The sequence below is a fragment of the Plectropomus leopardus genome, chromosome 9 (genome assembly GCF_026936395.1).
Source record: "Plectropomus leopardus strain MGB_pleo_1.0 chromosome 9, ASM2693639v1, whole genome shotgun sequence".
NCBI classification, from domain to species: Eukaryota; Metazoa; Chordata; class Actinopteri; order Perciformes; family Serranidae; genus Plectropomus; species Plectropomus leopardus.
The window spans coordinates 31,284,166-31,311,842 of record NC_142184.1 but is presented as its reverse complement, the minus strand read 5'-3'; the positions used below and the strand labels follow the sequence as shown (position 1 = coordinate 31,311,842).

Below are 27,677 nucleotides of genomic sequence, written 5' to 3'. Positions count from 1 at the left end.
TTTTGTTTTCTACTGACACTTGGGCTACTAATAGTCTTAGTCTTATCGTTTATCCTGAGTTCAGCTACTGTAGTGTTTTTTTTTTTTTTATTTCTGACATGTACATTAGCAGATGTTCTCATGAAAAACTGGTGCAACATAAAAACAAACTAGAATTTTCATTAAAACCTGAATGACACTGCACACAGCCAGAGCTCAGTCAGTGTTTCCAGTATAATATCTTATAATTCAGCATAAGAAATTAATGTTAAAAGAGGCTCTCTGTATTTTTAACTCCATTAGAGAGGTATTTCAGTGCTGGGTAGATTGTCTTTTTATAAAACTGGGCTGTCTATGCAGTAGAGAGACGCAAATACTTTTGAAATTAGTGCTACATGACCAGAGGAAATAGGCTGCGGCATTCACTTTTACTCAAGAGGTGGATAACCTACAGCTAACACAATACCCTGTGCACAATACGGGAAAAATGAATGTCACCATATTTAATCAGCACTGTCTAGTTTGACCGTTTGATCTTAGTTTGTTCTCTCTGTTGAGCCACTCCTATACTGTTTGTGTCCATGGTGGAAGGCTTTTAAAAATATAAAAGTACAATCTATAGTTTAAGCGGCTCAATAGCCAGCAAAAATCTGCCAAATGACACAAAATGTATCATTTAGCATATTTTACCCAAGAGATGAGCAGGAAGATCTTGGCACTAGTAAAATGGAGGGAAGTTTAAAAAAGTCTGTTTACTCATGATACAAACATTGTTATGATACAAAGCTGGTTAAAAAAATGATAAGGTAATCCTTTAAAAGTCCTAACTTCTCTCTATCTGTGTCTATTAGGGGTTTCTGCTACTTCAATTCTGTGGCCATCGCCGCAAAGCAGCTCCAACACAAGCTCAGCGTCAGCAAGATCCTCATAGTTGACTGGGTAAGATGGCCTCATGCTGCAGTGTTAACATTGACGAAAAAATCATTCTCATAATACTTGTGTGTACTGTGATACTCAATAGTGAATGTATATCCTTTTGTATTTCTATGTATCATACTAAAATGTCTTCCTCATCCTGTTGCTAGGATGTTCACCATGGTAACGGCACCCAGGAAGTGTTCTACAATGACTCCAGCGTTCTCTACATCTCACTTCATCGCTATGATGATGGAAACTTCTTCCCCGGCAGCGGGTCGCCAGCTGAGGTGGGTGACGTCAAGGTCGCATTGTATGTACATGTTGTACATTGTATTATACCTTTTATAAGAGCCTGACATATGAATGAAATGCAACATGTTTATGTTTGGGTGTAGGTTGGTTCTGGAGCAGGCGAGGGCTTCAATGTGAACGTGGCATGGACAGGAGGCCTGGACCCGCCAATGGGAGATGCAGAGTACCTCGCTGCATTCAGGTAGAACCAACTGCTGCTCTGTTTAAACGCTGGAACACATGCTTACAAGATAACACGACAGATACAGATGAGTGACGTATCAAAGGAAAAAACAACACTGACAACACAGTCTCTGGAACTATTCTGCAGGGATGAACACCATCCCACGTTGCAGCAAAATCTTCCATGTGTGTTCAGTCGGGCTGAGGTTACTGTGAAGGATACAGCACATGATTCACATCACTGCATACTTACATACAAAAACATACAGATCCCTCTTGCCTTTTTTGAAAGTATCTCATTTTGTTATGTTTCTCCACTTTTTGTCTTTAATTTGTCACCCATTTATATGTTGAGACAGAGTATTAGGGCCATGTGAGGAGAATGAAGTTGTAATTTAAAAAAATACTATTGTCTACTGCTGGTTCTCAGATTCAACGATTAGAAAATACCTTTTTAACTTTTGCGGTTGTGTCTGTTATGCATAACAGAAAGTCTGGTGGTTGAAACATGATGGAGAAGGTGAGATAAAGTAGATGTTTGCTCCGTTTCAGCATGCCCTAAAAGTTAGCCTAATACAGTCAGTTTATCTTTGTGTCTTTAATTTGTGTCTTGGATGTGGAATCTAGTAGATTGGGCAACAGAAAAAAATTGAAGTTAATTCAGTATTCCAATAGCTTTGCCACCAGCTGTGTTCCAGTTTTTATTGATCAGAATGAGGACAGTCAGTGGAGCTGTAATCAGCCAGTTTCTCTAGTTTCCTTTCCACTGAGCCACAACAAACACACTTAAGCTGATCAGAGGCTCAGCTTCACACTGTCTCTGACGCACTTCTTGCGTAATTAATAATCCTCCTCATTTGGAGAGCATGTGTCTGGCGCTTCCTGTTTCCAATAACTTTGGATGCTTTGCAGTAAATGGTCTCCAGGTCTTGTGTTTGACAGACTGCGGAGCATTACTTCCTGATTGTGGGTTGGATAATTGTCATCAGGGGGTGTTTGGCACCAATAAAGGTTCAGTGGTGTGGGCTTTTTGGTTGTCTGGTACATCCAACCTCAAGGAAACTGTGGCAGCCGCAAGGTTACTGGAAAAGTCGCAGACATAAGGGGGGAAATTGTGCGCAAGCACACAGGCATGTATATGTTTGTATACAACACACACTAGCTCAAACATGCTCTCACACGCATAGTCATCAGATGGGTGGGCCAGGATCCTGAGGCTAATGAAATGACAGTAGGTGGGCAGCTTCAGCAATGATCTGCCTTAGTGAATCGAGTTCCTGTAATTACTGTCAACCTCCAGTATTATACAAGACTAACAACCAATGTGAGATGTATTCAAACATAAAACTGCTGAGGAGTTTTAAATATGGTAAGGAAGAGAACCTGATGCTTAAGGAGGCTGTCCTTCCTTTTAAAGTGTTGTTAAATTTAAAAATATACTCCAGTTCCAGGACTCTCTTCTGTAGCATGATCCTGACCTCTGACCTCCCTGCAGAGCGGAGCAATATATTTTACTCTGAGAATTATTTAAACCAGGGGGGTTGTGCACCCAGTGTTTTTGAGGGAGAACAGTTAACATCCATTGCAGTGACATCATGGATGTATAAAGAAAACTGGATACAGCCTTGAATGCAGGGCCTCTGTCATTTCTTTGAAAGTTGCTTTGTGGTGTTTATGGCCAAAAAGGTTTGCCTGGAAATTACCATCTCTGCATCATTTCGGCCTCAGAGCATGCATAGTAGAGACCTCGCTGGCCGAGAAGCTAACTTCCAGTGTAGCTCCTTTGCTAACTTGAATTTTGATAACATGGTTTAATTGTGTGGCTCCTCTTGACTTTCCAAACAGTGTCTGAAATTAACTTTTGACTAACCGGCCAAGGTGGCTAGTAGATGAAAAAGCATATTTTTTTACCAACATGCTCCCCCAAATGACACCAAAACACTGCAGAGACTCTCAGCATTGTTTAATACATGACTTTTTTTGGTACAAACATTTACCCTCCAGTGTGGCAGATGGCCTTCAGAGATTGAAGTGAAAAATCTACCCACATTTGGTGGGTTGTGACACTTAGAAAATGTATCCACAATTTTATGTCTCTTTTCCAATGTAAGTCTATGGAAAAAAATCTTGGGCCCCCATGACATTATGTGATGGACCCAGAAGTTGTAGTCACAGGGTTTGGTCACTGTGTCAAATTGGCTTCAAATTCCGGCGTGCTTCCTAGCGGCCTGGCTGACATGTCCAATTTTGCCAACAGTTTAAATGTGCTTGCAAGCTGAGTACAGGTGGTTATATTAGATTACATTTCCATGGGGGTGAATGGAGACAAAAGCCCAAGAGGTCTTTTATTCGAAGACTTATTTGAAGATTATCCCATTTACAGAGATTGTGCCAATTGGATGGAGAAAAACAAGTTTTACAACCAGATATTGGATTTAGATATCATCTTTTCATATTGGTGTCCCCTGTAGAGTCTGAAAAAAAGCTTTTAAAGCAGTTTTGAATTGCTTAACATTTGAAATTTGCAGATCCATCTGCTCATAATTTAGATCCAAATCTGTCCCTCCCTGTTTGTCCCGTCACATCAGAGCTGAGCAGGAGAAGCTGTGAGCACAGTGAACTAGGTAATGTTGGCTCCAGTGTTTGTTCTCATGGCGAGAGACCTCCCTAAAGTTTTGGACGTTTCTGGCTTTTCTGTGTACTCCAAGTAGACTGAGGTTTGTAGGTTTTTGTTTCCCTGTCATTATAAGTTACAGGAAAAAAATATTTTTGTCAAATTTAAAACAGAAAATGTTTTGAAAAGTATTTAATGACAAAATTGAGTTGAACCAGTCTCCAAAGTAATCAGACGTCCCCCCCTCAAGTTCAATGGGAAAGACAAAAAGTGATTCAAAGTATCCTTTTTACTTCATAATGCCAATCGTATGGCCTGGTATTCAGATCTGGACCTAATAGAAGTTCTAAGTAATTCTCTGTTTGTTTTAATCTGCCTGCAGCCCCAGATGTTGAGAGTTGACCACATCAAAACTTTTCAGATAGACACAGATTGTCTGCTCAGTTATAGAATATAATACCCATTTAAAGATGTGATATGAGAGTTGGGGTCACAGATTCAAGGTGAAACTTGAGCTGAATGGTATAGAAAACTCAAATTTCTACAGTAGAAACAGAAACGGTGCCTTTATATATGGCAGAGAGAGAAAGAACTATTTTTAGATCACCTTTTGTTTTTTATTAGCAAGTACAGAGTACAACATGTGAAAGGAATTGTGGGTAGAAAGAGAGAGATGAGAACTAAAAACAAAGGTGGACTTGAACAGAGGACACTGGGCCTCACTTTGCACTCAAAATAAGTGTGCACGCAAAGTTACTGCTGGACTCGAGACACATGGCCACCTGCTGATTTTGTTCTTATCACTTTTGTATGCTGGTAAATTAAGATTATACTGAACAAGTTTGTGCCCGCTGTCTGCAACTAGCATACTGCTATGCCCACATTTTTTTATCTAAGGAAATATGTTTGGCCAAAGGTGTGTCATGGAGAAAGCGGTGCTGTTGTTTTGACACACTGATAGGCAAGTTTATCACTCTGTTCAAACATGTTTCAGTTGAGGATGCGCTCTTTTCTAAAGCCACGGCCAGACAAGCCATAACCTGCTGGGAGAAAAATTGGAGTCTTTCATATACCCTAGATGCCGGTATATAGGTTACCACTTAAAATCAGCTACATAAGCGCAATGCCATGGAAATAGTACATAAAACCAAAAGTGTTACATTTCCATATGGACATTCTCCTGTGCTGCAGTATGAGCTAAGACTGGGATACCCATAGTTATATATTACAGTTATGATTATAATTGATAAGTATGAAATAAGGTCATTTTCATAGATATTTAATACATTTGGTCAGTGCATTACTAAATCAAGGGTTTTATATTGTTGTCTATTACAGCCTTTTTTTTAATGAATGCAGATTTAATATGCTTTGGCTTTTGTTAAAAGTCCCATGTTATAAAAAGTGTGATTTCAATATATGTTTTTAGTACCGCTTAGTATTTAGCAGGTATAGGCGCTAAATAAATACAGTAAGATTTGTGAAAATGTTCAATCCACAAAGAAATGCACCTTCTGTATTTAGAAGTTGTGCCTTTCAATGTGACGTCAGGACTTATGTAAAGTTGTGATGTCACAACAAAACTTTAAAGACTGTTTCAAACTAGAAACACAAATATTGTAAATGGGTCCTTTCGTATTTTCAGTTGGCATGTTTTGCAGTGTATGTGCATGATCAGCTGACAGGAAGTAAACATGAACCCATGCTGTTGCCAAGCATCACAATTCCAGTGAAACGATCTCTAAAGATGCAAAGGAAGTGTGGCAATAGTGCAGTTAGTTGCTTCATTATTTGTGTATATGCATTTGTATGCTTTAAGCACCAGTGCTGTCATCTAACAAAGTGTTATTACTTTGTCATAGTACTCAAATATTTTTCTGCAGTATCTGTACTTTACTTGAGTTTAATTTTTCAGTCAATTTTTACTTTTACTCCACTACATATCCTAAATAAAATGCATTCTTTTTTCTCCGTTTCCCCGAAACATCTTAGTTTCTTATTACAAAAGCAAAGGAAGGGAGTTCCTAAAAAGACTTTATTTTTCTTCAAGTGTAATGTGCACACCATTTTTAAAGTGGTGTCTCTTACAAAGAATTAAGCTACATAATTCCCAAAATTCTGACCGATTACTTTTTTATTAACAGCAGTCACTTGTACTTTTACTTCCAATACTTAAGCACATTTAATATCATAACATATCTTTTGATATCTAAGTACAATAAACATCAGATACTTTGAGACATTTACTCAACAAGTATTCTAAAAGGTGATTTTAACTTCAGCCACAGTTATTTCCTGATAAGATATCTGTACTTTTACTTAAGTGTGGCTGGCAGTTACTTCATCCACCACTGTTAAGCACATATTTGTGTGTACATACCCTTTGTGAATGAGACCTATTGTGATGAAATGGTCATTTTCACCAGAAAGTCAGATGAGATGTACAGTTTGATTAAAGAGCCCAATATCACAGCCAATGTCTCCATGAGCTTTACAGATCAGAACAGAGCTGTCAGTTAGTACATACATGAAGTGTAATTATTCAGAGGTAATAGTTGGCAATATTTTGAGCTATTTTGAAAGGAAAAGTCTCGTGGGAATAACTATTAACTATTATGATTAGCCTTTAGGTCCACATTATCTCTTTTTAGGCCCTTTACCTTAACAACCAAATAAAGAACATTTTTTTCTTTTCTTAAAGCTAAAATCTAAAAGGCTCCCCCACCTCACACACGCAGCTTATGCACCATACACCTCCTTTGTAATTAATTAGTTTGCAAATGTTAGATGGTCTGTGGAAAAAAACATAAAATGAAGTGTATAAGCCTTTTAATGGAATATATTTTATGAGTTAAAGTTTGTGAGTGCTTGCTTCAACTTCAGAGGGGAGCTTTGTTGCATTTTCACCTTATCCTTCACTCTCACCCCCCCCTTTATTTTCCATCACCCCGACCCTCACACACAACCAAACACACACACACACACACACACATTCTCCCTCTTCCTCTCCGCCCTTGATTGATCTTTAATAAGCGTCCCCTCCTCTCCTCCGCCCTCCCTCCTTCCCTCCATCTTTCCATTAGTTTGTCTGTAGTTACTCTCTCCGGGGGGAGCGTGGCAGCTTTAATGGGTCCACAGAGGAGGTGGGGTCGGGGTTTTGCGGTTAGGTGTGTGTATGTGCGGGGATGAGTGAAGAGTGTGTGCGTGCTCTGCTTTATATCACCGTGACAACGATAAAGTTTCAGTCCACTTTGACTGAAATGATGTCAAACACCACCAACAGGATGAAAGATCATTTCCGCTGTGTGTGTTTGCATCTCCGTATGTGAAAATGTGTTGTGTATGTCTCTGTGTTGTGTGTTTGCGTGCAGAAGCTCATATTGGAATGTGCTTGTTGCGTTTTATCTTCCTGTGTCCTCCTTTTGTCTATGAGCTCATGTTGTCCATCTGCATGCAGTCATTACAGCAGAATGTGTTTGGATATGTATGCTTGAATGTGTGCATGTGTGTGTGTGCGTGTGCGTGTGTGTGTGTGTGTGTGTGTGTGTGTGTGTGTGTGTGTGTGTGTGTGTGTGTGTGTGTGTGTGTGTGTGTGTGTGTGTGTGTGTGTAAAGGGGAGGGAGGGAGGTCTCCAAAGTCCCCAGGCAGAATAATGAAGGTAAATGGATCCCAGATGGACTGTTTTTCCTCTTTTCTCTGTGTTGTCAATGACGTGAGGAGAGTGACAAGCCTCTAATGGGAAACAGACTCACACACTGCGGCTTTGAACTCCGCCGACAGCATCGTGCCGCCGAGCCGAGCCTCCCTCCACCTCCCTCCGCCTCAGGACGGCAACGCTCTCTTCCTAACAACAATAGCATTAAGGAAGTATTCATCTGTTTGATGTCCGCAAACAACACTAAGCAGCTACAGCATAAGAGCTGACAAAACAATATGACTTTGTCAAGCAGACTTGTCTTACTCAAGGCTGTGCAGCTTGTCCAGCACTGAAACAAAGGTCCTTTGTCAACTCCGTTTGAGCTGCTGATTCCAAGATTAGCCAAATCTTGGTGTAATTTGTCATGTTAATGACTTTTTTTAGATTTGATCATGAATATCTGTCATCTCGAGGACACTTTAAAGTTTTGAAATGCCTTGTTTGATTGGACAGCTACGTTTCGTACAATTAATAACAGTTTTCATGAGCAAACTGAAGAAAAGTTATAGGCTCAATCCCATTTTTTATTTTTACACCTACCATAATTTTTGAGTCCCTCTCTTCCCCCAAGAGAATTACGAGGGCTAGTAGTTGAAACTTACCCTTAAGAAATGGGACAACCCTTCAAGATGCTATTACATCATCAGTTGTCATCAATGACGTTTACATAATCAGACATAACATGCCAATGGCAAAAATATCATAATGCATTTGTCCTTTCTCTGATGGAGATTAAAAAACACACACACACATGGATGCATGTGATTCATTCACAACATACTTTTCACGCTGTCACTCGAGCAAAGAAGTCATCAGATAAGAAGAACACTGTTTCTTTACCAGGTCACTAGCAGTGATCTGTAGGCTAATCTTAGCAACACTGTCAGTATGCAATGATATAAGAGGAGCATAAAAACTGCAGTATTTTCACTGCTTGGCATAAGTTAAATTTCAGGCATTATATGACATGAAACTTGTAATGCAGAAATCAGCAATAAAACTGTAATGCCAGCAAGATAGCTAGTTAGCTACCAAAACCTGGCATTCTGTTAGTATTTTATGTTGTTGTTTTTGTGCTTTTTATAAAGAAAAGGACCATAATACATTGAAGCAACATTAAACTAAGAAAATATGGTGGTTATAATAATTTTTTATAACTTTACCAGTGAAGAAAAAACATTAATGGGTTTCTTTATTTGCTTGCTTGGCAATGATTTTTCATAATCATTCACTTTGGAGTGTGCATGTAGTCCTAAAACATAGCCATATGCCTCCATCCCAATGAGAATCAAGACACCCTACCCCTAGATGTGTCCTTGAAAACAATATTGGGATTTTCTCTGACTAATTATTTCATTTGTTTATTTTTAATTTAACCTTTATTTAACCAGGTTGGTCCCACTAAGTATAAGAATCTCTTTTTTTAAGGGAGACCTGGCCAAAACAGTCAGCAGTGAAAACATAATGTTGCAGTCAGGCAGTCTAAAAACATCGACATCCTATGGAAATTGCTTCTAAAGTCTTTCATTTGAGAATTAAATACATTTGACAATAGCAGCTGTTTGAGTTAATCAACCTTTGAATCAAGTAGTAGCCTATATTATCAATATCATGTATTGAAGCATGCTTCTGTTCAGATTTGATTCTTTTAATGTCAACTTTCCTCTTTCTATTTTGTGTCCCATTCAACAAAAATACATTTCTCTGTACCAACAGTGATTCAACTTCGACCCACTGAGTGATAAAACGTCAAAAGCGACTCCTCTCAGCGGTGCACTCAGTACAGCAATGTTAAGAGTATTTCTTGCAGCTTTTTGACAGTTGTGATGACTGCAGTTCTTGAGCTTTTAAATGGTTTTCCAGAACTATGTGTTAAACCTTCCTGTAGAATCACTGGCACAGAGTCAGAGTCCACAGAGACCAGATTTCCTAAGTTATCACTGAGACTTGTGCAGGAACTCTCCCCTCCTGTGACTGCGTAACTATCCACTGTGGTATTCTTCTGCTTTTTATGTGACTCTAAAGAAAAAAGTTTCCTCTCCTTCTATTCTTTGAGTTAAACTATGTAATTGAGACTCAAATGTGCGCCAATCAGGACGAAAACATACTATAGACATGTGATTCAAATTGTCATATTTTGTTTGTCTATGTTAGCAGTGTGTTTCTGACCTCTTTACAGTGTTTTTATAAAAAAAAAAAAAAAAAATCAAAAAAGGGTTCCATGTTACGCCCAGGGGATGACACAAACCTGCAGGAGGACAGACATTACATGGCAAAACACAGCAGACTTTTCATTGGCATTAGTAGTTAAAAAGGAAAAATAAAACCACACAAGTTGGCGTCATCCTTTCAAGAGTGTTGTGTAATATATGACTTGTATCAGCCTCTATTGGCAACTAACAGGAACTACAACAACACACACGTCTTTCCAGTCCCCTCAAAGTGACAGCAGTTGATGTGTTTGTGTCCCCACAGGTCTGTGGTGATGCCCATCGCTCAGGAGTTCTCTCCGGACGTCGTTCTTGTGTCGGCTGGGTTTGACGCCGCTGAGGGCAACCCCGCTCCTCTGGGAGGGTACAAGGTCTCCGCCAAATGTAAGCACTGTTCTCCACCACAGACTGCACAGTCTGTCCTCTAGTCCTTACCTCAAGACCTCATTTTTAAAAAGTGGTGCCAATAAGAACTTTAAAATCTAGTGGGTATTTCGAGATATTAATAGATTATTACAGCTCCTGTCAAGCATGAACCAAAGAGAAGGAGTTGTGCCTCCTTCCATACCTCGCTGCATCACTGATGTAACCATAATTATAGTAATTAGTGGTTGGCATGTTTCTGGGGGAGGATCCACAAGGTAAAAATATCCGTTTGTTTTCATAGAATATTGGAAATTATAGCAAAACTCATTTTGGTAAGTCTTTAAGTAAGCAGCCTACCTGCCAAGCTTTATTCCGATTGGCTTTTACTTGGTTCAAACTCCATGTTAACTTTTCTGTGTGTGTCGACCACAGGTTTCAGCCTCCTGACTCGCCAGCTGATGTCTCTAGCAGGGGGTCGCCTGGTTCTGTCCCTTGAGGGAGGTCACGACCTCACAGCTATCTGTGACGCATCTGAAGCCTGTGTCAGTGCGCTCCTGGACATACAGGTACGGCATGCTGGGTGTTGATGGAAACATCTCAGCTTATATTCAGAGTTTAAATGATCCCCAGTGTTAGGGAAAAAAGACTGGATTATCAGAGGGTTTTGAAAGGTTGGACACAAGAAGCAGAGGAGCCAGGGAGACTTACATACTAAATTTAAGTCGTTATTCTCCTTTTTATGGAAAAAAATGTAATGGACAAATTGTCTCAATCTCAAAACACTTTTTGCACCTACCACTTAGCTTTTACATCTTTTATATTACATGCTCATGTCTAAGGTAGGGTATCCTGATTCTTTTTGGAATAGAGGATAAGATATTGGATTGGACAAAAATATTATATTATTATGGTATAACATATTTGGGTTTAGACTTAAAAAGTGTCTTTATTTTATTTAAAATGAATTATTTTTAAAATTTGCATTAGGTGTAGAGTTGGTCCTGATTCCAATATAATTCTAGGCACTCTTTCCTGTATGTCTTCAGTCATTTTTTAGTTAATTGTTAAACCACTAAAAAGAGCACATTCACGGTCATTTGAATGTCCTAATGACTGCTTTTCTGTCCTGTAGGACCCACTGCCAGAAGAAGTCCTACTGCAGAAGCCGAACGCTAACGCAGTCCGCTCCCTGCAGACCGTCATACAGATACAAAGTGAGCAACTACAACATTTTATTCAGTTTTTTCTTTTTATATTCCTTCTTCTTATTTTTATAAGCATCACAAGGGTCCTCCAGATACAGTACTGGGATCAGACCAGGATCCACATCAGTTTGCTGTTTGCATGATGACACTGGTAACCTGTATGCGTGTGTGTGTGTGTGTGTGTGTGGCAGGTCAGTACTGGCAGAGTGTAAAGGCTCACAGCGGATCAGTGGGACTGTCCTACCTGGCTGCTCAGAGAAGAGACTGCGAGGAAACAGATGCTGTTAATGCTTTAGCCTCACTCTCTGTGGGAGTCCTTTCCAACAAAAGGTACAGCATGCACACACACACACACACACACACATTGACACAAACACAAATGGTCATGCAAGCGAGCTAAGAAAAACAAAATCACACTTCAATGTCTGCACAAGCTCCCTCAGCTCTCCACTCACGTCTATTTTTCACCTTCTTCACCTCTAGCCTCCCCGACGAGCCAATGGAGCACGACAGCGACTCCATGTAGTCCGACCAATCACCTCACAGAACTCACCTTCAGGATTTGTGCCCCACCCGTAGCCTCGGATCTCCTGCGCTGTCACATGACCGTGAAGGAGGGGCGTGTTTTTAATGCCACTGAGCCCCACCCATCTGCCTTATTCACACACATGCACCAACACACAATGCTGAACCTCTCCGGAGCTGCAGTATGAGCACCTCAATGCTGGTAACCACTCAGCTGAAGCCAGCAGCACTACCTGCAGCTGGGAAACCTTCTGAAACCTCACCAAAGAGCAATACAAGATTTTTTTAAAAATACTTTTCATGTCTCCTGACTGACATTGGATTTGTGTGTGTGTTCAGAGGTCCAGTGCCACAACTCTGTGACCACAAACCGTAAAGGAACTTGAAGCACTATGTACCAGCAGCTGTTTTGTTGCCTTAACTTCGCCTTAACGTGAGGACCTACAGGTTTCAAAAGGAAGAGACTCTGGATCCTTTCCTCTTCTGCCACTTTGCAGATAGAAACTGTGACATCAGGTGGAAGCATAAAAACCTGATGGATGCAAAAATATCAAGAGTAAGAAGTGGCCACATCATAATGAAAGAATGGAAAAAAAGACACGGAGATTGTCTGTTTTAATGATGTCATTACATGCAGCTTAACCACTAAAAAGAAGACAACAAAGAACTTGAGGGAAAGAGAGAAAATGAAGACACACAATGGACATCTGGTTTTGTAGAAACAAAAGACATGTCCTTGTTGTTTTATTGCACTGTTCATTCCATAATGTGAACCATAAGAAATTCCAAAGCTCTGGGATTAAAAAAACAAAAAAACAAAACAATAACTCCTCTGTAGGTTATTTAATAGTTTTTTTTTGAAGATTTGGATGAAATTGTGTTTGCTCTATTTTTGTCCCGCTCTTCATCTGACATGTCTTAGAAAGTCTCACTCTGGGGACACGCATCGGCCGAAATACTGTTGTATTTCTTATGAAGTAGGCGAAAATGTTACGAGCAGGATCATTTTTCACTGCTGTTCAGTGTCTTAGATGCACACACATCCACATAAACACACCTACACACACATGTACAAAGCAATGACAAACTGTTGATGTACCACTAGTATTGAATACTGTATATTATTGTTTATATTTGAGACTAAAGGAGCGGTCATTCCACCCCGGCACCACTGAGGACCATTTGTATTGTTCTATAGTAGCAATAATGTTAATGCACTTAATGGACATCACCCAAAGAAAACTGCCTTAAGACAGCCTGTACTTGGCAACGGGACTGTGTGAAGCAACACAAGGGACCAGTATGGACACTGCTCTTTCAGAGACTTTGCTTCTTAAAACACGGCATTTGAACCTGTGGATTTAACATCACATATGCAGACTTTTGTATACTGTTTATTTTGATGATCAGCCTGGTTTGAATGTTTTCTTCATTGTCTTAAAAATAGTTTTGGTGTTCCAGGCTTTATCACAGTCTAATTAAGGAAACATTGTGTTTGGTTTGGAAGTGAACTTGAGTGGGTTTTTTTCTCTCCCATATATGACACTCTTCTCTGCAACTGCGCTTAGCAGCAGCTCTTCTTTTCACGTTGCAATCGACACAGGCGAAACACGTTGGTCCTTCATCTACGCCGATGTTTGAACGGGAGGACAAGTCGCTCATTCCTTTGAAAATTTTTTTGACTGCCCTGCTAAAGGGGTATATAAGGGGCTCTGTATTTCAAACGTGAAAACAACAACATCATGTTTCTTAGTTTGGATGTTTTTATGTAGCAAATAACAAATCTAATTGAATCTTTTTTTTTATGCGCTCTTAAGTTTGAGGATTTTGCTGACCAAAGCTATTGTCGTAAGATTAGAGCTGCAGATAGCCAGGGCTAAATTGTTGAATTTTTACAAGATTTCTGGTGTTTTTTCCATACTTTTTCAGTTTTAGCATGTTAAAAAAAACTTCACCAACAAAATGACTATTTGTGTGCCAGTTGCTCACTGCATTTTGCATTGAATTTATGAAGAAAACATTGTTCTCACATTTCTCCATGGTAGGCAAAGAATCTAAAAAGGCAAAACATTCGTCATGAATTGAAGTCATTGGGAACCATGATTAACAATAGCAACACAAAATATATGATTACAAACACTCACACAACTCATGCATTGCATTCCAAGTCTCATTTTATCCATTCGTATGCTCGGCACCTCCCAACACACATGTATTTTGCTAAAACTTCACAACATAAAAATATTTGGCCTTTGAGTAGAATTAGGATTTTTGAAAGAAAAGAAAAAAGCATGTGTTTGAGAAGTACTGACTATATAACTGGATAAATGAGACTTGGATTGCAACGCAGGAATCGTGTGAGAGTTTGCAAACAGACATTTTGATATGGTTTTGTTGTTAAACATGGCCCCCATTTACTTAAATTCATAGAGGATGTTTGTTTTCCTTACATGCCTCCATGGTGAACAAAGAATCCAAAAAAGGCAAACTTTTCCTCACAAATGCAAGGTAACAGGGCATGACTAACTGATTTACGAATGGTAATTTCGTTGGTGAAGTATTCCTTTAAACCATCTAAAACTGAGACACTAACATTATCCAATCATACTGAGACTAATGAAATTCATGTTTGACTTCTTCCATGGCTTTATCTGATAAGTGTCGCTTTACAGCTGTCCTTTAAATTTTTACATCCATGATTGGATTTTTAAGCAGCACAATGTGATTTTCAACTCTTGTTTTTAAGAATTCAGTTTTAAAAAGAGCCTTGATTTGTTTTGTTTTTTTTGTTGTTGTTGTTGTTATTTTATTTAGATTAAAATGAGCACAATCTCCACATAAAGTATATGTGACCGGTCAAAAAGAAGTATTGTCAGTTTAGGATGGAAACGAGTTTGTTTCAGTGAGACCCTGGGCATCATCTGCCTAAAAGAAGGCCTCGGATGCTTTTAATATAAAGCCAAACAACAGTAGAGCTAATTGTTAAGTTTTCGCCTTTGCAGAAGTCCCGCTGCTGTTGCACTACTGCTCCATCCCAGTAGGAATTATTAAGAAAATGTTGCATACAGGACTGGTGTTCTGTAATGGGTGTAACTAAAGTGTGTCATTCTTTTTGTGTTGTTCATAGTATTCTTACCAGCAAGTGACGGCATTGAAATAATATGCTGTGTCTCTCTTATCCAGTGCGCCCAGTAGGTGCATGTGGTGTCTTTGAAGTAAATGTGTGTGAGTGTGAGAGAGAGTGTTGGCAACTTCATGTGCACATATGTGGACTTCTCTCATGTGTTTTGTACATGCATTTGCAAGTGTTAGTATATCTCTGTGTGTGTGTCTGTCATATACTGTAAATGACCTCTTGTATTATATTCCCAGTGGCTGTTTTTTTTAGTGTGTGTGTGTGTCTTATAGTAGAGGCCAGTATTGCCTCAACTCTTAACTTCCTTTATTACTGATGTCATTCGTACCTTCTTAAAGAAAGACACTGTAAATAGAAACTCCAAGACCAAAATACACATGTCACACATGTGCCTTGATGCATTCAGTTGCATGTGTATTGGTAACTCTTAACTAACTGGACTTACAGTAACTCTGTATATCTATAAACATTGACATTGAAATCTTTGTTTCATACTTTTCTTTATCATTTACCTGTATGTGTCATTTTTCCTTTACATTTCCTGCCATGTGTATGTATAGAAAGATTGTCTATTTTGTACTGTTATTTTTGTCTCTTCCTCTTGATTAAAAAAAAAAAAAAAAAGAATTTCCAGTATACGCCCATTGTTTTGTTTTGCCTTTGTCCAGATGTCATAAACTTGTATATAAGTTGTACATAAATTAATATGATGATGACAATCTTCACAGTACCGTGAAACTATTTCATAGTAAATAAGGAATCACTGAATAAGAGGAAATGGAAAAAAGGATATTATTTATTTGTTTTGAGCTGTGTTTCTAAAACGTAGCAGAGATCAGGGGTTTATTAGCTAACTGGCTAAAACGATCCCCCATCTTAATGCCACATTCATGCATATTGTAGTTAGCATAATTACTAGTTTCTAACTTTTAAATTGATGGGTATATACAAAACATCTTCATACACATACTCAATCCCTGATTGGTTGAGTTAGGAGAAATAATTTATTACCTGAAAAAGCAAACAAATATGGATGCTTTACCTCATGCCAATTCAACCCAAGTCTTGTGCTTTATTGTCTTTAAAACCACCACCATTGTAGTAAAACAACTGTCTTCTTCAGAATTAAAAAAAATATTTTTTTAATTATTTTATTTATTTTCATTTTTATTTTTATGTATTTTATTGTATTTTTGTATTGTGTAAACAGTGGGCATAACAAGCTGGCTTCAAGCAACACCTTTCTATCTTCCTATAATGTCTTTTTCACATTTAATTACTTTATGACCACATAAGGAGTTACTTTGGTACGTGTCTTTTTTAGTCAATCTGTGTTTAAATGGTGTGAATGCTTGATTTCCCATTCATTTCATGTGACCTTAAATGTAACATTGATCCCAGCTGTGAAAGTGATGAGTGAAACTTGTCATCTTTCCTTGAGAGACGGCTGCTACAAACCTGGAACCACACAACAAGCAAACATCTCAGGTCTGTACATTAAAACTTCTATCTTTTTTTATATCAATGAGCAAATCACAGATAATATCTCACATAGCCTGGACTTGTTGGGTGAGAATTTTTTTTCATTGAAACTTTGAGCAATTCAGCACAGAATAGTATTTACCAGTTTCCCCTTTAAAACAGCAGGGGTACTAAAACTGGTGCAAAACATTGCAAATTTTAAGAGAGTTTAAGATTCTTTTAGTGTTTTCTTTACTAATGCCTCATCATGGTGCACCAACAGGTGTTTTCAGTTATTGTGCTTAATCAAACCTCTCCTCAGAACTGCGTAGGTATGTGCACACTGGCATCTCCCACACTCTCCTGTTAGCTTTCTTGCACCTGATAATTTGGTTCAATTTACACTTTTATCAAATTTTTACTGCTTAGTGACATCAGGCGATTTCCATCATAGCTTCACCCGAATTCAACCTTCGCAGAGGTCTAATCAGGACAATTGGAAACACCCTTGTGTGTGAGCAAAGCCTTGAACCAGTTGCACCGGTGTTTTTTGCATGTTTTTGCTAATTTACTGAAAATACCTCACATTATGGGAAACTGTCTTTTAAAGCTTGCTGTAGGCTAGTGTTGCAAGAACAAAACACCATTTAAAATCAGTGTTAAGTTACAGCTAAGCACCGAATCTAATCTAATCTAATGATATTCAAGCCTTAATTCTTAAGCCTTAAGTCTTAATGTTAAAATATGCCTCCGCTTTTTCTATAAACCCACAGCAAATTAGACTCTGTGAGACTGGTGCTCATTTGTCTCAATTAAAACCAACACTAATCAGTGTGGTTATGCCATGCTGTAACTGTAACATTGTGTGGAAGATTTAAAGGGATAGTTAAGATTTTTCGATGTGGGGTCGTATGAGGTTCTTACCAATAGTCAATGTATAACGTATAGTCAATTTCCGTCGGCACGCTCCCTGTTTGGAGAAGCAGGCTGGAGTCTGACATGGAAGCTAAGCAGTGTACTGCTGTGGGGTCGGTAACAAAACGTATTTTTGCCACCTTAAAATAGTCGCACTGAAAAAAGTCCATATCAATTTATGTGAATGCTACATTGAGAGCATTTTTCACTGCTTTACCTTTTCTTCAGACAGGGGAGCCATTAATGGCTTCAGCTCTGCATCTGTGCTCTTGTCAAAGCCACCAAGCCACCAAACAATCATTTTAACTCACTGAACATGGAAGTTACTTTTTTATTGTGAGAGTTTGGTGGATCCAAACAAACATTTTTAAATGCCTAAGGCCATGTTTAGAAGAGGACGGCCCTCTAAAAATGGAAAAGTCTGTCCTTTGCATTTAAAAAAAAAAATCTGTGTTCATATGATAGAACAGAATAGAATAGTTAGTTAGAGAGCTGCACCAGTGCCCGTTGCCATCATGGGGGGAAAAAAGAATAAAAAAATCTTAGGGAGGAAAAAGAAAACAAAAATAAAATGATGATAACATAATAATATTGTGAGAATAATCTTCGTGTACACAGACCTGCCAAGACAACTGAAAACGCTGTAGTAGGCCTATGCATGCCAGACCAGTAATTGGCGGTGTAACTTTGTAATGACATCTCATAGAAAAACAACACATGCATGTGCAAAGTGCGGCTGTGATGTCACCACTCGCACAGGAGCCGCGCATTGTCAGTTTACACGGTGCTAGAAGGGATTGCATTTTAAAAAGATTACACTCTGGAACCAGGTTGAAAAAATTCACATTTTCACGCTCCAAAACCACTGTTGTCATGTGAACGAAAGGCCAAACTGCAGCAAAAGTTTAACATTTCATGCAAGAACCCTTGCCATATAAATGGCCCCCAAGTAATGTGACACAAACAAGAAAACTGCTAAAGTAAACTGCTAAACTGTAAAATCACTGGTTTCTCAATGGAGTTTGGCTTTGAGCAGACAGCAACAAAGGTGGCTAAAGTATGCTTGGCTGCTGGCCCCCATCCACAGCGGTACATTGCATAGCTTACATGTCAGACATCTCTTCTAACTGGAAGTGTGCTGAATAACATCCGCTGCATGTAATACATTGACTTTTGATAAGTGCCTCATACAACCCCACTTCAAAAAATCTGAACTTTCCCTTTAAGGGAATAACTCTTGCTAAAGTATCACGATATGCAACCGTAAACCTTCAGGCGGGTGTAGTGTAACAAAAAAGGTCAAACTTCATCTTAGAATCTGGGCCCAAACAGGCTATAAATATTCCCAAAGCCCTTAATTGCACATTAACGTGTTCTTTGTGGAGGAATTAACTGTTCCTGACTGACCAGGCAAAGGCACACAGACCTCATTAAAAAAAAAAAAAAAGAAAAGAAAACGGGGTAAGGAGGAAGGAAGGGAAAACAAGAGAGGCAGTTTAACAAGAGAGACAGGAGACAAAGAGGGTGTGGTGCCAGTATAAATCTTTGCACCGTTCATCATCCACTTTTCACTAATACAACAAGAATCTCGTGAATAGTTTGAAGACAGTTTAATTCCTCAGTCAAGCAATGAATCATGTTTTGAGCATATGACTGCATCTAGCCTAATTCTCCAGGGACTTTTTTTTCTGCTTGTGATATTTATAATCAGTCACACTGTATCAGTGTCACTTGTTTTTGTAAAGCACCACAATATCAAGTAAAAAAAAACAAAGCGTGTAAACTGTTGCACAAGAGAGAAACACAATAATCAATGTCCAACACTGAGGTCCTGCTTTATCTGCAGGTTGACTTTTTAACAGTGACAGCTATTATATACGTTTCTTTATAATCATACCCAGGGAAAAATAGTATAAAACAACAACAACAAAAAAACCTTTTCAACTTGACCTATACTGTTGTTTTCTCATTGTTGTTTTAGTTGGTCCAGAAATGTCCTCTTTCCTCATGTAAGTCCTTTTCAAGATGCCTTTTAATATTTGGAAATCACTCTTTTTCTCCAAAAGTGAGGCAACTTAAAAAGTTCCATTTGCATTTAAGTCCATATAATTAGAATGGTAGCATGGAGCAGAGATGTACAGGGAAGATCACAGTCACTTTATTCAGCAGCTGGAAAGACCAAAAAAAAAAGCAGACATGTTACCACGGTAACCACTGACACCTAAATACCACCCAAATATGAAGGACATCAATGGGGCAGTGATCATCAATGACATGTAATTTTATATTTCCAAGGTGCAATGATTAAAAAAAATACACATTTTCTGAATTAATTTAATAATTGAAAAAATAACGAAAAATGTCAGTTTTTAGTCATAACATGCAAAAATAAATATCCCAAGTCAGAATAAAACTCAATTTAAATGTAATTATTAGGGGTCAAGGAAAATCGCTAATTGATTTGCATGGCAATAACACCGTATAAATATGCGGATGCTAATTATCTTTTTTTTCATTGTGTAAATCATATTAAAAATGCAAATTAAACATTTGGTAGCCTACTAGAAGTTAAAACCAATTTTAAATTGCTTTGATTTTTCAGTCCACTAGATGTATTTTGTTGTAATTAAAATTCTTGAATTGAGACTGAAACTGTAGATTATTAGATTAAACAGATCTTGACAAAGTTTTCCTTTTGGGACATAATATGCTGTTGAAACAAGGTAATATATGTCATTGCAATGCAATGTGTGTTATCGTGATACTTAGCATATCGCAGCAATAATATTGTATTGTGAATTCAGCATTGTGATAATATCGTATTGTGGGGTTGGCCTGATATTCCAATACCTAGTAATAATACAAGATGATTACACTAAACTGAGGTTTAGTACTGACATATATGGGGGATAAGCAAAGGCACTTTGGATTTTTGTTGCCAAATTTGCCCATTTTACATATAATCAGTGTAAAAAAAAAAAAGTTCTGGCACCAATAAATAGCTGTCATACGGTCTCACTAATTAGATGAACACTGCATGACACTTGTGTGTAATTAACCTCATCTCACAAAATCTGAAAGCCAGCCTCCCGTACATTTTATATATAAATTATACAGGGACTGCTTTTCTCTGTTGGCCCAAAACTGAATTCTTTTTAAATGTCAAGTGTCCTCTAACATGTCAGTGAAGGTTAGTCCTGTGAGACCACACTGTGCTGACTGTGGGGCTCAGTAAAAGACTTCATTAATTTGCAGAGGAGCTGGAAACATTAGCCACCTCCCCGGGACAGTCTAATGATAGGTTGCTGGGCTTCATGCATATTGGCAATGAAGGAAGAAGTGGTTTGTCATGGATATGTATCAAATACAAACAGCATGTCAACCCCCATCTCTTTGGAGTTTGGTTGTTTATGTGAAGTGAAAGCTAAAACTTGCAGGTGATGGTCATTTTCTTAGTTTTTTCTCAATGTAGACAAAAATCTAAAAACTGACTTTTTGTTGCTTTGCATGTAAATAATTAGGCAATTATGGATGCTAACTTTTAAAGAAAGTAGTTGTTCTTCAAACCCAAGACATGGGGGAGGTGTGTGTCAGTGTACATGCGTACAGCTACACCTATGCATGTGTGCATAGTTTTGTGTGTGTGTGTGTGTGTGTGTGTGTATAAATCAGCTCTCACCTCCTCCATCACTTCCAGTGGTTTATGGGAGCCCAGCAGGGAGCCACATCAGCCTCCCCTTTGATGGTGACACACATGATTCATGGCTTTTAGAGACCATTTGTTTTCATTACGCCTCCTCGTCAGCTCGCTGTAGCTGCATCACGGTTTTGTGCAGCGCAAGCAAATTTGGGGGCAGAATGAGAGGAAAGAATTTCAGGAGGAGAGTTTTTTTGGCGCTAGAAGAAACAAAAGGGGCTCGGTTTGTGTATAAAGAGGAGAAAGTTAAGTCGCGGCGACGGCTACTTTTTCCACCGTCGCCTGGGTTCAGAGGTGGTCATGAGATGTCAGTCTCGGAAAATAGGAGTTGAAAGGGTACGGAAAAGTCAAAGGTCCAATGTCTCTTTAAACATCCAATTTTGTCTTTCCAGTTTCCTTGAATCTCTCCTCTGCATTCTCTAGTTGTTACTGTCTATATATTATACAAAACATTATACACTTGCTAGCCTGAGGCAGAAAAAAAGTTAAAAACATGAAGTTCAAATGTGGCTCAAAGTATGCATACCCAGACGATGACAATAGTAATGATGATCATGATGAAGATGGCTGTTATGTTGATAATATCAAGGGTGATGATAATGTGAAACTCGAGATCAAGCTTCAGAACCCGAGGAAGTCAAGGGGTCAGAGGACTTTAGCTGTATGAGCTGTGTTGTCATGCTGAGGCAAAACTGAGCACAGGTCGTCCTTAACCATCAGGCCATTAAATTGAATGAATGTTAAATGATGTCCAGATGATTTTATTTGTCCTGTTCTCCATTGAGATCTATGTAAACAGAGTACAAAAATCTTTTAAAAAGCTTGGAATCAAACAGTGAACACAATGTCCCTGTTGTGATTCTATTCTTGAACACTAGCATTGGCACACTTGAGCAGTAATAGCTGCTTTTGGCAAGCAAAACAATAGAACTACATGAATCCATCTGGTGTGTAGCTTGACAACAATGAAAACTTCATGAAGAGATAGTGGCTTAAAAATTGGCTCCGCACAAGCGCTCAAGTGTCAGATGGTCTTCAGTTATCTTTGAGGCAAACAGATGATCTAAGTCAAGTTGTTAAATAGTCTGCTGGTGAGTCTCCTCAGCCCTCTGTGTCAAGTATTTCCCTGTCGAGGAATTAATTTCAGGGCAACTGTCAAAAGACAAACCTTGCCCTCAGGCCTTGCTAGTGACCAGCAGACATGGTGGACCAGGCCCCCTCCATTCTCCACACAGAGAAGGCGTAGCTCAGTCTCTCATGGGCCAGGTAGTTACATCCAGTCAGCTTAGTGTCCATCTCGTCATTCTGCAGAACCTGGTACAGAAAGTCAATGTAGCGTGACGCTAACTTTAGGGTCTGGATCTTACTCAGTTTGTCTGATGGCAGCGTTGGGATGATCTTACGCAAGGAAGCAAAGGCTTCGTTCAGAGATTGCGTCCGCTGGCGCTCCCGGATGTTGGCAATCACCCGCTGGCCGTGGGGGTCCTCAAGGGCCGAGAGATCTCCAGGACTAGGACCAGAGCTGGGAGAAAGTGAAGGTCCCGAAGAAGGCGGCCGATGTTGAGGGCTCCTCTTGAGTCTTTTAGGTCCGTTTAAGGTGTAGATTTGGGTATCCTCTCCTGGATTGACCTTGCTGTCGTGTGCTGATGTAGTAGGAGTTGTAACGTGATCTTCCATGTGTGAGCCTGTGTGCCGTTTACGCCCGGTGACCCCCGGTGTTGCTACAACAACAGGACAGGCGTTGGAAGGTGGTCTACCCGTGTTCTCCTTGCTGGAAACCACCCCTCCCTCAGGGTGGTCATCATTACACTGCTCCTCCTCTCTCATGCTTGGCCACGTTTTTCTTCTGTCTCGTCTCTCCTTTATGTTTCTCTTTCTCCTTCACTCCTGTGAATATCTCCTGTGTTTCTCTGTTTCCGTCAATATACCTCTCTCCACTCCCCCTCGGCTTCTCAGAAACAGTTTTCCTCCCCTCTGTTCGTCTTCAGGAACTCCCTCTGTTATGTTGTATTTCTCCGGCCTTCTCTGTTGTTTTTCTTCTCAAACAGTTATCAGCCTTATACTTTGTATATCCAAACTTGCCAAGCCAAAATAAGTAAGTACTCAGCTCTCAGCTTCGGATTGCCACAGTGCCTCTTCATCCACACATATGGAAATCTGCTAGTGATCTCTTCCTAGTCTCTGTGAGCGCACACTGCATCGGCAAACGGGACTGTTCTCATGTCCCGCTCCTGTAGCTGCATGTGAGACAACAGCAACCTGAATCTGACTTTTTAAAGGGAGGGAACCATGAAACTTTCAGCTTCCCACCCATCTGACTCACCGATTGGTCCGCAGGACTTTTTTTGGACAGCTGAGCCTAAGACAACAGGAAGAACGAATCTGAAGCGATTGGTCCGATCAAAGGCACGAGGCGGAGACAAAGGTGTCTCGTACAGCCAACCAAATCGAACTGTTGTGACGTTTGCTTCTTGTCAGAGAAGTTGCCCAAGTTTATGGGTTCCAGATTTCCTCCCAAAGCAAAGTCGCTACCATCCCCCCCTCTCGCTGCCTGGTTCTCAGTCCCCCCCCGTCTCCACTCTCTCCACAACTCAGCACCATCATCGGTTGCTTTCAATACAGCTCAGAGGAAAGCAAAAAAGGTCCACGAATGTTTTTGTTTCTGGTTTTAGAGTCACGTGGTACCTCTGTCGGCTTTATAAATACTGAAATGTGATGACTCTTTAACACCTAGCATTCCAGGCAGATGGAGTAATGGTCAGAAACTTCTTTCATTGTGCATTTCTGCACTTGAAAAAGCATAGCTACAATTGTTGCAGGTCTTTCATTACAAGAGATGGTACCATATTAACTACTTTAAATAATGAACGCTAAAAATATTACAGATCCTATCAAAGGAGAGTTCTTCTTATTTGCAAACCAACAGAGACTGTTGTATTTCATTGCCAGCGACTTGGCTGTTGTTTCTCAGCATAGACCTGGAGGGAGGAAAGCACTGGCATTCACTCAGCACTGCAGCACTCAGGTCTGATCACAGCATTAAGGAAAGAATGAGCGCTGTGTATCAGAGGAGGCCCTGTTGGAACATTTGTTACTTTCATCCACTGATCTGCATGTAGACCAAGCCTCGGTCCAGGTCCAGCGTGGACTTCGCTCTCCAAACTTCTGGGTGAGCCTCCACCACTGCCCCACAGCCACACCCCCACAAGAGAAGAGTCTATTGTTAGTGTTTTGTGTGTTCAGAGACAAGATGCTTGCCTCTGATGGAAACACTTGAGTGAATATGGTTTTGTGGAGACACGGTTTAGGACACTGAACTGGAAAATCTCAAAGACTCACTAGTGAGTCAACCAAAGATGGCTTAAGTCCACAACAAGAAGAGAAACCTCTATTGTCTCACCGCAGATGATACCATTTCTCTTGTGCACACACCACTCAACACATTGATGGTGTATGTTTTTGTTGCCACAACAAGATCTGCATGAGTATGATTAATAGCCCCACAACCCACTGAGCCCCATTTAAGGCCCGTGTGATTCAGTGTAATCTTCTTCATCATCATCTCCTTTTACTCCATACCCTTCTACCAAATCCACTGGGATAAGCCTCCACACTCAGATGTTTTTGTAACTCAGTGGAGTTGTTGTCCTATCCCATTGTTCACCTACTGTTTGCTCCTATGATGGGGTTGTATTTCACTGCAGACTTTGTGCTTGTAACAAATGCACAGATTTCTGATGCAGCAACACTGGATGCAAAATGATAATTTGGCTTCTATGTGGCTTTTTGTGAGGTCAGTGTAAAGAGCTACAACCAATACACAGGTCTGCATTTTGCTAAACCAACCCATTCACCAGAATTAATGTCTGCACGTTTCTGCAAACCACAGACATATTACAATTGTATGTTATAATGTAATGGAGATATAGAAACTTTATGTTTCAACAACGTTGTGGTTGACTTGTGGTTAGGTTTAGGCACAGGAAATGCTTTTTTTATGGTTAGGAAAAAGATGATGTTTTGGCCTAAAATACCTGTTTTGCCTGGAACACACTGCCTGCGTGAAACCTGTTGGGTTTTTTTCCGCTGGTCAGGCAGGTCTCAGCTGTTTGTCGGTCGCGGCACATCTAGAGAAATGGTGGCTCTCACATTTTTTCTGTGTACAGTTGTTGGCAGACGTTGACCTTCAAAATGGTGCTTTAATTAACAATTTAATTATATTGACTCTATGCCACCTTTTTAATACAGTTTAAATGTCATCTGTCACAGAGATGAGGAAATGCAAAAATATATGTTTTACTCGACCTTTCCTGCCTCTGTTTCAAAATAAAAGTCCTTTGACAACGTCTCTGTCGACAGAATCCCACCAGTTGTTGGCACAAGGCATTTTATTGTAAAACATTTGCACCATGTTGTTGACAATGCAGAAGCTTAGACAGCTTTGAAAATAAGTGGAATATGTACTTATATGCCTTGGTAAAAAACAATCAATCACTTTTGGTGGCTCTATCCCTGATGGAAATATAGTGGTGGGTCGCTAAAATACACCCACGTTTGGTTGCTAAAAGCTCTTGTTTTTGTTGTTTGCTGTTCTCAAACTGGTCTGCAGCTCAACCGGCATCTCCTCTGGGATCTACACTATTCATTGTCCCCGCCAGCTCCTGATGACAAAGTATATATAATACGTCACTTTTGAAAAAGTGCTACAATACATATGAAACCTACAAATCTAATGTTTCCATGGTTTACAATGTCCATTATACAAAATCACCATTTTCTTCTGGTGACTGGGCTGGGTTTAGTGGGTGTTCTGTGCAGAGCGAAGTGTGTTCAAAGGTGGTAGGCCCCAGTGATACATGTGTTTTGTTGAGAAAGGAAAATGTAGATATAAATTCTTTTTTTTTTCAAAGAACTCTTTGGAGTGCCATAGAGTGGCGAAATAATCTAAAAATCATGGATCTGCCATATTAGCAGCTTGTGAGTAATTCTCAAACTTTATATAACAAAACTAGGCATGTGGTCTAACAATGACCAAATTAATATTAACACAATCAGTCTGTAGTTGAATGACTAGAAATATTTACATCAGAGAACCTGAGTTTAAGTAACAGTCCTGCTCTCATGCAACACTTTGAGTAGTCATGGAAATTAGTGTCTATAAATACTCGTGAGCACAGACTACTGCCAGACTCATCGATTCCTTTCATCTTCTTCTCTTTAACCATCATCAGACCGTGTGTCCTCTCTGTGGGCGATGGGACACCTGTGACGGATCACATCTATTTACATATCACAGCTCCCTCAAAACTGTTCCGTGCTTGCTAAAAATAAATACCCCCAAGCTACAGGAGTGAGTGATGGAAAATGGATATCGGTCCTTGATATAAACACACATATATTGGGGCAGTGAAAAGAGGAGGGGCTAGGCTCATTCACAATGCTCCGTCTTGTCTGGGAGGACCCCCCAGAGGCCGACTAGGTTTGGAAAAGGGGTAAAGAACAGCAGACCCTGTCTGTTTGAACTGCATGCTCAAATGAGGACTTAGCATAAATATTTCCACCAAGAAAAATGGAAGAATGTTATCACATGTGGAGGCCATATATACACACACACGGCACACACACATTCATGGAAATTCATTGATTTACAATGTGGCATGCATTTACACAGATGCACAAATAACGAGGACACACTATGTAAACAAGTGGGTTAAAGGATGTTAGACATAACCTAGTAAACATTTTTTGTCATGTTATATGAATCAAATTCATTTTCCATAAAACAGTTACCATGGTCCTCCATTTGAACAATGTTGTTAATCAGTTTGATTTGTTTCGAAAACATGGGGAGAAGGCAGCAAGCAACTTAAGACATGATCAAAAATTAATAAGAAATTAGTGCAAAAGTTGAAAGAAAATCCCCTGAAAATAAAAAAAAACAACCAAAAAATGCAAACAAACAAGAAATTGACCTAAAAACTGCATAAAATGAAAAAAAAAAATTTTATGTATTATTTTTATGTGTTTTTTTCTGTAACAGGAAATTATATAATAAAAGTTATTATATTATGTCTCTAATTAAAAATATAATTTTAATATAATTGTAGATATGGTTTTCTGGAGCTTTTTCCTCATTTTTTGGATAATTTTGCCAATCCTCCCCTCTTTTTTAAAGCTAATATTTAGGCAATTTCATGTCACATTTTACTGATTTCTTGCAATTTGTGGGACATGTTAGCTTGTGTAGCACATCTTAGCGCAGCACCAAAATAACAAAATTTAAAAAAAAAAGATGACAGTCCGGGTGTCAATCAAAGTGAACCATGGTTTAGTTTGTTTGTGGAGTGGAAGCGTTTTTTGGATTGTTCGTACTTGATGATCAATGACAGTACGTTTTGGTTGTCTGTCATCAAGGGATGATGCTGGTGTAGCACCATGGTACATAGTGTGTGTGTGTGTGTGTGTGTGTGTGATTCAGCA

The 27,677-nt window shown here is 39.4% G+C and overlaps 2 protein-coding genes across 7 annotated transcripts in view; one reads left to right on the top strand and one right to left on the bottom strand.

Moving 5' to 3' along the window:
* Nucleotides 1-15,762, top strand: part of hdac7a (histone deacetylase 7a) — an 84,660-nt gene extending 68,898 nt beyond the window's left edge. For all 5 annotated transcript variants that reach the window (XM_088082494.1, XM_088082497.1, XM_088082496.1 and 2 more), the window contains 8 exons: nucleotides 831-918; nucleotides 1,065-1,184; nucleotides 1,293-1,390; nucleotides 10,158-10,276; nucleotides 10,691-10,824; nucleotides 11,391-11,472; nucleotides 11,655-11,793; nucleotides 11,947-15,762. In XM_088082494.1, coding sequence (XP_087938620.1) covers nucleotides 831-918; nucleotides 1,065-1,184; nucleotides 1,293-1,390; nucleotides 10,158-10,276; nucleotides 10,691-10,824; nucleotides 11,391-11,472; nucleotides 11,655-11,793; nucleotides 11,947-11,989 — 823 coding nt within the window. In that variant the 3' untranslated portion in view covers nucleotides 11,990-15,762. The remainder of the gene's footprint in view (nucleotides 1-830; nucleotides 919-1,064; nucleotides 1,185-1,292; nucleotides 1,391-10,157; nucleotides 10,277-10,690; nucleotides 10,825-11,390; nucleotides 11,473-11,654; nucleotides 11,794-11,946) is intronic.
* A 3,333-nt stretch (nucleotides 15,763-19,095) lies between these two features.
* LOC121947052 (twist-related protein 2-like) lies at nucleotides 19,096-23,428 on the bottom strand. Of its 2 annotated transcripts, none has more exons than XM_042491934.2 (2): nucleotides 21,180-23,428; nucleotides 19,096-19,669 (listed from the first exon to the last, which is right to left on the bottom strand). In XM_042491934.2, the coding sequence occupies exon 1, from the start codon at nucleotides 23,022-23,024 to the stop codon at nucleotides 22,383-22,385; it is 642 nt and encodes a 213-aa protein (XP_042347868.1). In that variant the 5' UTR covers nucleotides 23,025-23,428; the 3' UTR covers nucleotides 19,096-19,669; nucleotides 21,180-22,382. The 2 variants fall into 2 exon arrangements, with proteins under 2 accessions (XP_042347868.1, XP_087938626.1); XM_088082500.1 differs by having other exon boundaries at nucleotides 21,724-23,428.
* Nucleotides 23,429-27,677: the final 4,249 nt, after the last annotated feature.

Coding starts and splice junctions, on each gene's coding strand:
- LOC121947052 (XM_042491934.2), bottom strand. CDS start 23,024: ATGAGAGAGGAGGAGCAGTGTAATGATGACCACCCTGAGGGAGGGGTG.